The 13,694-nt window shown below is 42.8% G+C and overlaps 1 protein-coding gene across 2 annotated transcripts in view; it reads left to right on the top strand.

Annotated features, from left to right (window-relative positions):
• GAS6 (growth arrest specific 6) overlaps positions 1 to 13,694 on the top strand; it is a 39,744-nt gene that overhangs the window by 23,234 nt on the left and 2,816 nt on the right. The window contains exons 7-14 of one of the 2 annotated variants that reach the window (XM_054271545.1): positions 321 to 446; positions 1,669 to 1,790; positions 1,905 to 2,023; positions 2,416 to 2,605; positions 7,908 to 8,072; positions 9,677 to 9,845; positions 11,421 to 11,593; positions 12,364 to 12,589. In XM_054271545.1, coding sequence (XP_054127520.1) covers positions 321 to 446; positions 1,669 to 1,790; positions 1,905 to 2,023; positions 2,416 to 2,605; positions 7,908 to 8,072; positions 9,677 to 9,845; positions 11,421 to 11,593; positions 12,364 to 12,589 — 1,290 coding nt within the window. The remainder of the gene's footprint in view (positions 1 to 320; positions 447 to 1,668; positions 1,791 to 1,904; positions 2,024 to 2,415; positions 2,606 to 7,907; positions 8,073 to 9,676; positions 9,846 to 11,420; positions 11,594 to 12,363; positions 12,590 to 13,694) is intronic. The other variant, XM_054271546.1, reaches the window with a different exon arrangement.

The raw sequence follows: 13,694 nt of genomic DNA on the forward strand, positions 1-13,694 counted from the left end.
AACCTGCAGTTTCAGTCCCCTGATTGGAGAGAGTGGGACTTTTTGGTTTTGTGCTAGTTGTTTTGTTTTACAGTTTTTCTCCTGGTTTACTTTACGTTGCTTTTTCCAACAGTGGTTAATGGCTTAAGGTAAAAAAGACCAACTGATTTTTGAAGCCTGAAGTCACTTCTTATAACTAGCTAACCCTAAAAGTAGGTTCTTAAAGATACTGGTTTTTTTCAAAGTAATGCAGGGATCTCCTTGCCCTAAGCTCACTCTGTGTGAAGAGTGAAGTGATTATACTCCTCTGAAGTTGTGTTGTTTAATTGCTTCTTTTGCAGACATAGATGAATGCACAGCATCAGCAGACATCTGTGGAGAAGCTCACTGTAAAAATTTAATAAGCTCATATGAATGTCTTTGCAATGCAGGCTACAAGTATGATGATGTGAGAAAAACTTGTCAGGGTAAGCACAAGAAATGTGTTAGCATTTATGATATAACTTAAATCTGTAGAACCCCAGAAATTTAGTTTTAGTAAAAGCCTTTTTTATTTGTTTTTTAATCTTGCTTACACACTGGAGTTCTCTTCCCTTTCCCTAGTTAGGAGTGAGTTTGCTGTTTGCAGTCACTTTGAGTTCATGGAGCTTGCTGTCATCTTTGAGTTCAGTGAGTTTGCAGTCACCTTTGATGACTGGAATCGAGCTGTATGAGCTAAAGTACTGAGATTTCTTGAAATTTCAACAAGTGCAAGATCTGGTGAAAGCTCAGAAGCATCTGTACGTGTTGCTGTCTCTCTTCATAGGACAAGAAAAGTTACAAAGCAGTAGCTCTTTTTTCAAAACCTGTCTTGTGGTATTACTCTGAACTAGGAATTTAATATGTACTGGAACCATGCAGAGTTCTGCTGGCTACACTGCTGCAAGCTTTCTCAACAGAGTAAGTTTTGGAAGTATTCCAAAACCAGCACTGTTCCCTGCCTTTTGTCTAAGTTAACTCAAATCACACTCCAACCTGTCCTGTTGGGCGTTAAGTGTTAAACTCTGCCTGAAGAGATCCCTGTGAGCTGTCACAGTTTGCTTTCCTGCATTTGTTTGTGAAGAAGATAAAAAATAGCTGAAGAAAAAAAGAAAAGAGTGAATGAGACTCAGGTTTTATATGCACTCCCTGACTGCAAGGAGCAGAAGCCAGTCACTACAGGCATAGCAGAAGGGCCCTGAAGGGAGGAAGTGTTGTCTAGGAGTTAAAGCCCAGGGCTCTGCTCCAGCAGACAAGTAGTTGAGTTCTGCTTCCAGCCTTCCCACTGACTTGCTATGTATCTTTGGGCAGCTGGAATCTGTCTGTGAAAATAGATTTCACAGAATAAGCTGAGTTGGAAGGGAGACCCACAAGGATCCAAGGATAGAGTCTTTACTCCCAGCCCTGCACAGCACCATCACCAACAGTCACACCATGTGCCCAAGACCATTGTCCAAATTCTTCTTGAGCTCTGTCAGGCTTGGTGCTATGACCACTTTTCTGGGAAGCCTGTTCCAGTGCCCAACCCTCCTCTAGGTGAAAAAACTTTTTCTAATATCCAACCTAAACCTCCCCTGACACAACTTCAGGCCATTCCCTCAGTTCTGTCATGTTTAAATGTTTAAACAAACTCAGTTTGTTGTATCTCTCTTCTTTGCTGGTCTTGTGTAGATATAGATGAATGCAAAGAACAGCTCTGTGAACAGACCTGTGTCAACTCACCAGGGAGTTACACCTGTCATTGTGATGGCAGAGGGGGAGTGAAGCTTTCCCAGGACATGAATACATGTGAGGTATGTCAGCGTTCATTGCTGTAACTGCAGACAGACCTTTACTTCACAGCACTCTCCGATTCTCTTTCTGCTCTGTGAGGATAATAAGCACTCAGAAATGTGTTTTGATTATAGAACATCATACCATGTGTGCCTTTTGCTGTTGGAAGGAGTATTAAATCCTTGCACCTGGGGAGGATGTTCAGCGGCACTCCTGTTATCAGGCTGCGCTTCAAAAGGAAACAACTGACGAGGTGAGGACAGTTTAGAATGGCAGTGAAATGCTCTAACTGGCTTTGATGCATGCAAGGGAGTTGTTACAATAATAATTGACCCTACATTCATCATTATTTGCTTGGATTATGAAGTCCTGTTAGGCTAAACATTACCTAAACCAGTAATTGAGAAAGGCAGCCTTGACCACAGAGCTATTAGGATAATTACTGAAATATATTATTGTACTCTTTATTCTTGATGATGTTTTAAAAGCTGTACTCACATCTTAAGGCTTTCAGGAGTGCACTAAAAGCTAGTGTATTTTAACAGAGCTTTAGAGCTGCTAGAATTGATGCTATCTGTATGGAAAATACTCTGTGGTTTTTGAACTCTGCATAACTAATTTATTTCTTGGCACCTGTGCGGTCAGACTTGTGGCTGAGTTCGACTTTAGAACCTTTGATCCTGAAGGTATCCTTTTCTTTGCTGGAGGCCATCAAGGCAGCACGTGGATCGTGCTGGCTTTGCGCAAGGGACGGCTGGAGCTGCAGCTCAAGTACGGCGGCATGGGCCGTGTCACCAGCACCGGGCCGCTCATCAACCACGGCATGTGGCAAACGGTGAGCCCTCACCTGCCGGGGCCCCACCCCTTCCTGGCCTCTCTGGGGGGCACTCATCAAGTGCAGACAGACTCTGTGCATTCATGGGAAAATGCTTCTCCAACCTGTCTGTCCATTAAAGGCATGCCAGTATGTTACACATTCCAAGGTGAAAATAATTTTCCTAAGAAATTGAAGTATACTTTATATCCATTGTAATATACACTGCATCTCTAATTTGCACAACCAGAGCAACCACTTGCAGAAAGAGTGCCTTTGAGATGCAGCAGGGCTAAGATGACTTCCCATCAGTTCAAGAAGATGCCCTCTGGCTGAGGGCTGGAAGTCAGATGAAGAGATCCTTCTCTCTTACTGTTCTTTTAAGAAAGTTTCCAAGTGTATTTGGTGTGGGGAGGTGTGTTTATTCCTTTTGTTTATTCCTTCATTTGTTTAGTTACAGGCCTCAGATTTTCTGAGGCCTTGACAAATCTCTTATGCTACAATATACTTTTTATAAAGTCTTCAGGCCTGTTTATATAGAAAATAGACTGTTTCCCTTGTAAAGATATTGGAGTCTATAGCATCAGGGAATTCCAAAAAAGGTTGGAAGACACATCAAAAACCATGAAGGCCAACTGTCAACCCAGCAATACCACTGTAACCCCTCAAGCATCTTTTTATTGATACCATAATCTCAGAAATCTCATGAGATTGTATGGATTGTAAGGGTTCATGTTCTTCTTAGCACTCTCACAGAACATCAGCTGGTGATTTTGGGAGCATTATGGTTGTTGCCATTTGTGCCAGGATCATGAAAAACATGCTGCAGTGTGATCTAGACTACATGAGCAGTTTATACATGCTTTCTCACTTCTGCTTTTCCTCTCCTTTCATTTTTTCTTACTTAATCAGTTCTTTTAACTTTTAAGTTGATGTGCCTCTTGGGGAGTGGGTGGGAAGTTCTCAGCTAACTCACATATGAGACAAATGCAGATACTGGTAACTGAATCATTTTCTGGTTTACATTTTTTAGTATATAAAAGCTCCAAATCATACATTAAAGAAATAAGCAAAGTGGGAAAAAATTGTTTCTAATTAATAAATTAAGAATACATTCACTATCAACCACTAACATTTGGTAATGCTTCCAGCAGATGAGGTGATGTTTGGTTCAGTTCCTTTAATGATAGTGAAACAATTTTAGATTCCAAATGGAGAACTGTAGAGGTTCAGTGAAGCTGTAGATAAAATGTGTGACATGCTGTATCTTTACATATAGGAATGGCTTCAAGCCAGTTCTTACCAAATTTTATGGTAAGAGTTGTTCTGCTAATTTGAAATATGACAATTGTAATTGCCTGCAAAGAGAGGATGGTGACAGAAGGAGTGAAAAGCAGAGTGGATGCCACTGGAGTGACTTGGGAGTCACAAAAATCAGCAGTTTTGAAGCTAATTTGTTTAATAGAGGAGCTAACATACCTGCTAAGTGCCTGACCTCATTATAAGATAATTACAAACTAGCCCATATTAGTTTGAGGGGGACACAGCTGAAATGTGTTTTCTTTTTTCAGGGAGAGAAGGCAGTGGGATGAAAGTGTCATGTTTAGACAAGAATTAAATGTCTCCTGCCAGCTATCAGTGTCAGGGCTCTTATCCCCAGGTACCATCCTAACCAAGGAATTGCCTGGCCGAGTGGCTGCAGCAACACACCCTGCACATTTTCTGAGGGGTTGTGTAAATCCCCCAGAAGTGCTTCCCAAGGCTTTTTGGGGCAGGTGGGCAGGAGCCACACTGATGGGGGGGAGGCAGAGGTGTCCCTGCAGCCAGGGGGGCTGCCCTGCCTGTGGGCTGAGCAGTGCCAGAGGCACAGATAGGATGGCACGAGTGCAGGAGGGAGCATCGTGCAGGGCTGCCGCAGGAATGGACCTGGAGCAGGTCAGTGGCCATAATTCTGGTCACTGTCTCCCAGAGTGAAACAGTGCTGATAGTGCCCCAAAGCAGAAGGATTTACCCACAGATGAACAGCAGCTGGAAGAAGGAACCTTTGGTCTCTTGACTTCCTATTTTACACCTTTGAGACCTGGGACCTTGCCTGGTTTGCTGGGGGGCTGTTGATTTCTCCTTTCTCTGCTGTATTTTCTTATCTCTTGCTTTCACCCTTGGCTCTCTTCTGCTTGACATCTAGTGTCACACACCTCTAAATGCCATTTAATCTATATGACTGAGTGATACAACTGTAAATATGTTCCTACATTTTATCCCCTCCCACATTTCTCCATTTTTCTCTCTCTGGCATGGTTTTTGATTTAGGAAATCCTGTTTAAAGATTTCTTTTACTGTCTCCTATTATAAAACATGTAGCCACACATTTCATTTTGAGCATGGACTTGTGTGTGTACTTTGCAGCCTCACTTTCTATGAAACACAGCCCCAACAATCTTCAGATGTCACAGTCAAGGCTTAAATGCAGTTGTGAGCTTTAGTCTGCACTTCAGTATGCACAGAATCAAGCCCTTAGTTTTGGCTAGATCTTTACCAGAGGACTTTGGATACTGGAGAGAACTTCATATGGGCTGTGAGAAAATAGCAATTTTACTATTTAACTTTCAGCAGATGGAAAAACACTGAGTATTTAAAAGCAAAAGATAGGAAAAAGCACCAGCAATGTTCTCATGTCTTGAGCAAAAGTTGCATACTTTTTACTGAAATACAATGGCATTTTCAAAACTTCAGGCCAATATTTCTACCTAACACCTTTTCTCTGGTGTTAATCCTTCCTAAAATATTTTGCAATGAGCATTGAACCAGCATTGAAAACACAAACAAGCAAACCTCAGGAAAGACTTTTAATGTGGTTATTTGTGTGTAATGCAGCTGGATGAAGTGGCACGTATGAAATTATGATAGAGAATGCACTCGCCTTCTGTTTGTTTTGCATTTCCAAAAACAGTCATCATTTTGTCTTATTTTCAGTGTTCAGTTTAGTTCTGCTCTGAGGGCACAGTCTGGTTAGCAAAAATAATAACTTACCTGCACTGTTAAATGTCAGGGCTGAAAGTTAAGCAATCACAAGGTTGGTATTTGGTTGTAACCCTGCAGCTGACTGTTGGTCTGTCCCTTTTCAGTGCTGTCCTCTTGCTTTTCAGCAAACAGTGGGCAGGCTGGCTGTGTGCCATGAGCTGTCCAGGGCATGAGTCCAACACACAAAGCTGCCTGCCCTTGCTATGCCTAAGCATATGGGAACCCTTAGCTGTGAGAACTGTCCTGCTGAATGTGTCTAAGCCATGGTGGCTGGCAGCAAGCAGCTTCTCCTTGCCATAGGAGTAGGGAATTGGAGCAGGATGCTAACTACTGAAAGGCTTCCTCTTTTGGTTTATATGTGATGGTAGGGCACCAGCAATTAATCTTTGACTATAAGAAGCAGGAGCTTAAGAGGGCAGAGGGCATTGTAAAGTAGGCAGAATGTAATTTCCTAAACTGGAATCTGTTGAGAATTCCCACAGGGGTTAACCCCTTCTCTTATGGAAGTTTTCACTGATTTTGGTTTGCTTGTATTAAAGATCAGATGCAGCTAAGAACTCAGATTTTTTTTTTTTTATATGTTATTACTTGCTATGCAATCTAATAAAATTTTAAAAGGCCCTGAATTCTGGTGGCCCTGTAAGTAGCAGTGTTTCTTCAGAGTATGGGCACTGCTGCAGCGGGCTATTCCCAATTCCCATTGGCTCTGTGCCTGCCCAGTGTCTGTGCCAGGAGCAGGGAGGTGCTCTGTGCCAGCTCCTTGTGGCACTCCACAGCCTGGAGCATCAGGGCAGTGGTGACCATGACACTGGGCAGAGGTGTGTGAGTTTTTGGCTGCACAGCCTATGCGCTTATGTTCCCACACACTGAATGGGCTTCACAGCCACCCAGTACTCAGAAAGAGCCTGTATGAGACTGGCTGGTGTGTCTCCATGAAATGCAGTCTGGAGATGTAGGTGCTGCTTTAAACAAGCAAGCTGCAGACAAATTCATGTCCTGTAGGATGTGGCATAGAGCAACACAGCAGGTGGAAACAGTGCTGTAGCAATATAAACCAGATTGTACTGGAATTCACAAGAGAAGAAAAAGGTTCATGAGAGGAGGAAATTCTGTGAATAATCTTTCCTACTATCAAATTCACTTAATCTTGATTACTGAAGACTGCAATCCAAAGGGAGTGCCCAGGTACAAACCTGCTCAACTCCTTTATGTTCTCCTTTATGTTACAGCCACAGAGCAAGAGCTCAGAATGGCTGATAAGAGCAATTTGGGACTGCTAGTCAGAATACAGAGAGAAAGATGCTCAGGACCTGACCTGCTAGCAGGGAGAGGACAGGACATGTCTAAACATCCTCTGAAACAGATAACTGGTTTGTACAGCAGCTCACTGATAGAAGCAGCTTCTGGGTGTCCCAGGGAACAGAGCTGTACAGATGAAGAGTGAGTAGGTGGAGTATCTGTCATAGAGTGGGAAGAAGATTATGAAATAGTGGAGGTGTGTTCCTTTCTTCTTTACAGAAGGATTGAGATTGTCTTCTGCCACAGCCACAGAGCACCTCACTGGTAGCAGGACCCATGTCCAAGGCAGCAGAATCTTGGCTGCTGGTCAGTCTGGTGCATCAGCTTTGGGCTTCACCTTCCCTCCCTCCACAGAAGCTTTATAGTGCTTCTCTGTGCAGCCTGGTCATAATAAAAATGATGAAATCTTTTTGAATTTTCAGTGGTAATAGAATCTTCCTAGAAGTAGCTTTTCAGAGACATGGAAGGAAAACTTGCAATTGTTTTTTTGAGAGAAAAGTTATTGCCTATTACACATTTTTATTATCCTCTCAAAATTTCCACTCTGTGTTGTGCTTTTTGAGGAGGTTGATATTAAAAGACTGGGTCTGGGAGGCTTCTGCATTATCTTACACTGATCCAACAAAAGACATCTTGTTTGTCCTTCCAGCCTTTCCTTTCACATGCAGTTGCAATAGGAAGTTTCTCATTAATAACTCATTATTGCATTTACATTTTGCATAAAGCAACCTACACAAGTCATGTATTTAATCCACTCACATTTTTCTGTAGCTGTTTTGAAGTAGGTGGACTGTCTTCACCAATAAGGTTAATCACAGACTGCTTTCTAGAGTAGATTTACATTTCAAGGTGGAATATAACTTAAAAGGTGAACAAAGAGGCTTGGGGACTGAAAATATTCCTTTATCTTGGGGATTTCACTGTGGTCTGTCATGTACCTGCAACTACAGATACTAAGTTCTATTCGTACTTAATAACTCAATTTGGAATTTTACTTTTTCAGATCTCTGTTGAGGAACTTGAAAGAAATTTGATTATAAAGGTGAACAGGGATGCAGTTATGAAAATTGCTGTCTCAGGAAACCTCTTTACACTGTACAAGGGAGTGTACCAGCTGAATTTGACAGTGGGAGGCATTCCTTTCAAAACAAAGGACCTTATTCTGCCAGTAAGTATAGCATGATAACTTGTGTTCCTTTGCATGCCTGAAGGGCTTGAGTTCATCTTCTCCTGGGGTAATGTAGGTCCTTCCTGAGGGCTGTTCAACCTGCCCTGAAACAGGTAGAACTATCACCTTCTGGATGCAGCTTTCTGCCCATAAGCCAGTAGCAAAGTTGAGTCCCCAGATGTTTTGATTGGTAAGTTTGGGTGAGATGTATCCCACCTGCAGAGTTAGGGCACAGCAAAACTGGAGCACATGACAAAGTCCTCAGTGGTCATTCTGGCTTGGAGAGCAGGAGTGGCCTGGGGAGGGGTCAGGGGGCACGCCCCTGTGTGAGGGTGACACTGTGCCTACTAAGTCTGGAACCAATGTTGGGGCACTCTTTGTGTTGTGGCCAAAGTTTGTTCTTCACGTGTAACAAATCACAATATGCTGCATTTGTTTGCTCTGTCACTATAGTGAGAGCCAAGGAAAAAGAGAAGCTTATTTTTCTTTATTTCCTCCTAATTGAAGTAGATACTGCATATGAATAAAAGTTAAGGCAGTCCTTGGGTACGATTGGATGATTGCTGTGTTTCTGGAATAGCTGCTGCTCAGGCTGGTTTGAATGCCCACCACCAGCAGAGTTGACACCTTGAAATCCAAATTTGCATCTCTTTATTCCTAAATTGGGTGACAAGCTTGAGGCTCTGTGACTGGGAGTGCAGCAGCTGAGCCTCACAGCTCCTGTGCCTCCCAAGAAGTCATTCAGGGCCACTGCTTGTCAGAAACAGTAAGCCCAGGGTATAGTCAGAACCTAGGATTGAGGGCCAGAAACTCCTCAGGTTTTTATCCTGGCTCAGGCACTTAATTCTCTCTCTCCTTCACTTAACTGGGGGCAGTGGTGCTGATTTAAAGACTTTGCAAGGAGCCTTCTCTTTACAAACTGACTCCCATTTTAATGCTGGCATTAGGTACAGGATAATACATTTAATTTAATGCATTATTAAATGTATTATTATATAATGTATTATATATTAAAATTAAATTTAAGACATTTAATACATTAGGTACAGGATAGCCTAACTAGAAGCTGGAAGGAATGAGGTTTGTACAGAGTGGTGTGCCAGTCTTGTGGTGCAGGCACCCTCCTTGAGCCAGAACCCAAAAACTCATACCATGATCAGCTCCAATGTCTGTCTTGTGTGTCATGCAGGCTGTTTGCAATGACAAAAAGGATTGGGATTTCCAGCCTTAAGTTAGCCTCCAGCATTTGCAGTGCTGAATTATGGAGCTCTAGCTACAGAGCTTTAGAAATAAGTTGTATTAATGATGGGCAACACATAGAGGAGCTTACAGAACCAATACAACCAAACCAGCGCCTGCACTAGCCAGTGCCCTTCTGGCCTGTGGAGACAAGCTGAGCTCAGGGGAGTTTCCTGGGGAAATACTGACCATTCACTTGCTTGGGGTCACAGGATTGGGGTTGCTGCCTCTTGGTTTGCGTGTGCATAACACATCAAAATGATTTCTACTGTTTAGTATGAGAATATAACTGAATATTCCTTTGCACACAATTCCTCTTCACTGAGCAATCATTTGAGGCATAAGATGCTGCTGTATCTTCCCAGATCAACCCTCGGCTGGATGGCTGCATGCGGGCATGGAACTGGCTGAATGGGGAGGACACCTCCATCCAGGAGACCATAAAGATGAATGAAAAGATGCAGTGCTTTGCTGTGGCAGGACGAGGCTCCTTCTATCCTGGCCGAGGTTTTGCTGTGTTCAATCTTACTTACAGTAAGTAGGCTGGGATTTTTTGTTTCTGACCTGTTGTCCTGCCATTAACCATACCTGGTTAATAAACAGTGTTAAAACTTAGGTGTGTACCAGACTCACTGTAGATTGATGCAGAAAAGATTAAACTTGTGGTTCTTGTCAAAGGAAGGCTTGTAAATGATAGTTCAAGCCAGTGCAAATATGGCCAGCAGGGATCAGGTTCTTTCTGTGTAGCTCCAGTAACACATTTCACAGCCAGACTGGCTCCAGCTCATCCTCAGCCTTAGAGGCTTTACACCTCTCTGTCAGCAGCTTAGGTGCTTCCAGTTCTTGCCATTGTTTCCTGCTCAACAGGGAGACCTGAAAGCCATACTTCTGTATCTTGAGATGATGATAGACAGAAAAATTGATATTGTCTATTGTCTTGGATTCACTTCTAATCATGGGCTGTCGTTACTTACACTTGGGACAAATGCAGTAAGCATATCTCTGGTAGAAGCCAATGAAATTGGCATACAGTAATAACAGGTTTCAAATCAAACTTGTCCATACTAATGTAGCACTCAGAAAGGCACCTTTTATTGTTTTAGATTATTGTGTTTGCTTATCTGTGTAATCAGCTATCAATATTTCTGAACCCACACAAATGCTGACCATCTATTTTAGTATGGTGTGTAAATCCTGCTCTGCAGGAGCCATCTGTTCAGTGTTATGTGGATTTTTCTGCTGTGCCGTGGTCAATTAGGGAGTACCAGGTGTCTGTCATATTACTTAGCACATGGATTTAAAAGTTCTAAAGTAAAGACAAGGCAGCATCTAAAATGCAGGTGAAGTGCAGATAAGGCCTCAGCACCTGCATTTTTTTTTCAAACAATCATTCTCTTTTTTTTTTTTTTTCCTTTGCAGTGGTAAGCTCTATAAAGAATGGATTATTGTATTTCAAGATGTGGTGAAGTACCAAAGCTAATAGTCCTGTGAAGGGAGGTTACAGGAGCACATTGATATCTTTCTTTGCAGCCTTCATTACCTTTTAAATTATTAGGGCACTGAGGCAGTAAGTAGATACCAGAAAATTTAATTCAGGGTGCAACAGGTGAAATAAAACGTGCCACACTTCTGAGAGATCGGTGATCAGGAAGAGTTTGAGTAGGTGATGAGTGTAGTATGCTTACACAATTTTTGAGTTTAATACAGGCTTTCATAGAAATGTTTCCTGCATGTCAAATTTCAACTCAGATTTCTCAATGATCTTTGGACAGACTGGTTCAAAAACTGGTTTTCAATTGACCTATCTTGTAGCAGTTCTTTGAATGTGTCAGATTGGCAGCCATGGGAATTTGACTAACTCTTTGTGATAAAAAGCTTTATGTTATCCTTTGACATTCTGAAAAGCAGCAGAATGCATAAGGTATCAAGAGGAAACTGATGCCATTTTCTTGTCCAATTTTATGTTCAGGTGCTTTGGAATGATTTTTTGTAAAATAAAAAAAAATGTGGCAGTCCCTCCAGATGCTCATCTGCCTATGCTCTTCTCCAGGGAGAAATTGAACAGCTTACCCATTTGACACATTGTCCAATGAATTCCTTTTTCTGCAGTGCAACCTTCTTCTGGAAATGAAACCAAGACAAATTGGGAAATTGAAGTAAATGCTGTAATTCAACCAGCAACAGATACTGGTGTGCTGTTTGCCCTAGTTACAGAAGAAGCATCTGTCCCTTTATCGCTGTCTCTGATTGACTATCACTCCACAAAGAAACTGAAGCAACAGGTACAAACAAGTATTTTTGTAGAGACGTTTCCTTGCTGTTTCCTTGCTGGTAACTAGAAGTCAGTTTCAAAACCAGCTGTCAGGTTTGCTGCCTGTCTCATTATTTGTCCCATCTGTTAAGAGCACAGTCTGAAACAACTGAAGTTCTGCCTCTTACAGGTGTGTGTCAGATGCTAATAGGGAGCTCTTTGCAAATGTGGCCTAGGTAAAAGAACTGCTCTCTTGAATGCAGGCATATTTTATTTTCTGGCACAGAAACTGTTTAGTGCCATAAACCATGGATTTCTATTCTTGCTTATCAGTAGCTGTCCCAAAGTAGCCAAGAGACAGGCTTTAGGTGTGGGAAAGGTGCTGGGAAAAGCCAGTCATGGTGGAGTGTTGAATGGCATTCATAACAAAGGGCTAAATTCTGGCATTCCACAAGGGTAAGCCAGGAAGGATTTCACTAAATCCCATGAGCCAATTTTCATTTATAGTACAGCAGCTCCAGTTGGTTTGTCCCCAGTGCAATATAATGATTTCTGCAAGACCCACTAAGAACTCTCTCTGAGAAAACACAGTTTCAAGAATTAGTCCCACTGGTTCACTGGTTTTTCATCTGTGCAAATGAGCTCAGAACACAATCAGCAATAGTAATAAGCCTAATTCTCTGAAGGCTCTGCAATATATTTGTAATAAAGGACACGTTGGGCTCATCTTGGTACTGGGTAAGTGTAGCTAGGTATTTTTCTGCTCATTGCCTGCTTTTCTTTCTTTCTGCTGCTGTTCAGTTTGTCATCGTGGCTTTGGAGAACACAGTTGTGTCCAGGCTGGCAATAAATCTCTGTGATAAAAAGGAACACTCTGTGGATGTCCTCCTCAAGAAAGATCACTTATCCCTGAGGGTGGATGGGCTAGCAGGAGAGAGTGAACTAAGCATCTCTGAGTTGGAGGACAGTCTGTCCATCCTGGAGAGCTCTTTGCCGTCAACGAAGACATACGTGGGAGGATTGCCAGGTGAGCCTCCAGTTTTGTACCATGAACCACAGACTTCCAACTCTCTTTGCTGAGCTGGGAGTCAGGAACAGTGTTTCTGTTCAAGCTGTGAGAGTCCTTCTCTTTCTGCTTGAGCAGGCCTTGTCTGCGATGCAGGAACATAATGGACCTGGGGTTGCACTTTGCTTGAATGATTGTGTCCTTGTGAGGGCAGCTGGAGGCAAAAATATTAAGAGGAGGTTTTGCTTGTTCAACAATAAGAATTATTTAATCTGAAGGATTGCTGTAAACTGGGTTATTACCTTAAACCTGGTAAAATCCATAGGAGTTGGGCTACAGGTTCTTGCAGTGCTTCATTAATGTAATGAATCCATGGGAGCACTCCTTGAGGGGAGTACTAGGGCCTCAGGGGGTTTTACCTGAAACTTGGGAAGCCCAGTGTGGGGATTGTCCCTGGCTGATGCTCTTTGAAGTGATCACAGCACGGCACAGTTAACTGACTGCCTCCCAGCCAGGGGCAGGTAGGGCACAACCAAGGGGCTAACACCATTTATAGTGTCTCTGGCTTTTCAGCACAACAGGGTTTCTTCTGGGAGGTCAGTCTGCTCCTCTCTTCTGAACCTAAGATCAAACTTTCATCTGAATCATGAATTTTGGCCAAGTTTGGGAGTTTGTTTCTTGTTCTGCCTCAACAGGTTTATCAATCCCTTCTGCTGAGGAATGCTATTAAAGAAACACTTATGTCTCTGATGCACATGATGCCAGCAGCTAAGCAAAATCTTGCCCTTACTTGCCCAAGCAAGGGAGAGGTACAAATGTTGGCTTCTTGTGAGTTGCTGAAGCAGTCAGGCTGGAACAGGGTGGCTGAGGTGCCACACAGCACACATGGTGTGGCTGTCCCCACCATGAGCAAGAGTTTACAGAGGATTTTTGCTGATGATGCAAATGGCTCCCAGTCACACCTGAAAGGGGGAGGCCACACACTCTGGGACATTCACACAGAGGCAGGAACAAGGCTGAAATCCCAAACGTGGCATTTTCTGCTCTCAGATTAAATTATCTAAGCTGGCCATTGCACAGGCAAGAGAGGTTGCCTGCTTTCTTTTAAGCTGCTCTCAGATGCACA

Source organism: Melozone crissalis, unplaced genomic scaffold (assembly GCF_028551555.1).
Source record: "Melozone crissalis strain CALT ecotype California unplaced genomic scaffold, PUWL_Pcris_2 ptg000013l_1, whole genome shotgun sequence".
NCBI classification, from domain to species: domain Eukaryota; kingdom Metazoa; phylum Chordata; class Aves; order Passeriformes; family Passerellidae; genus Melozone; species Melozone crissalis.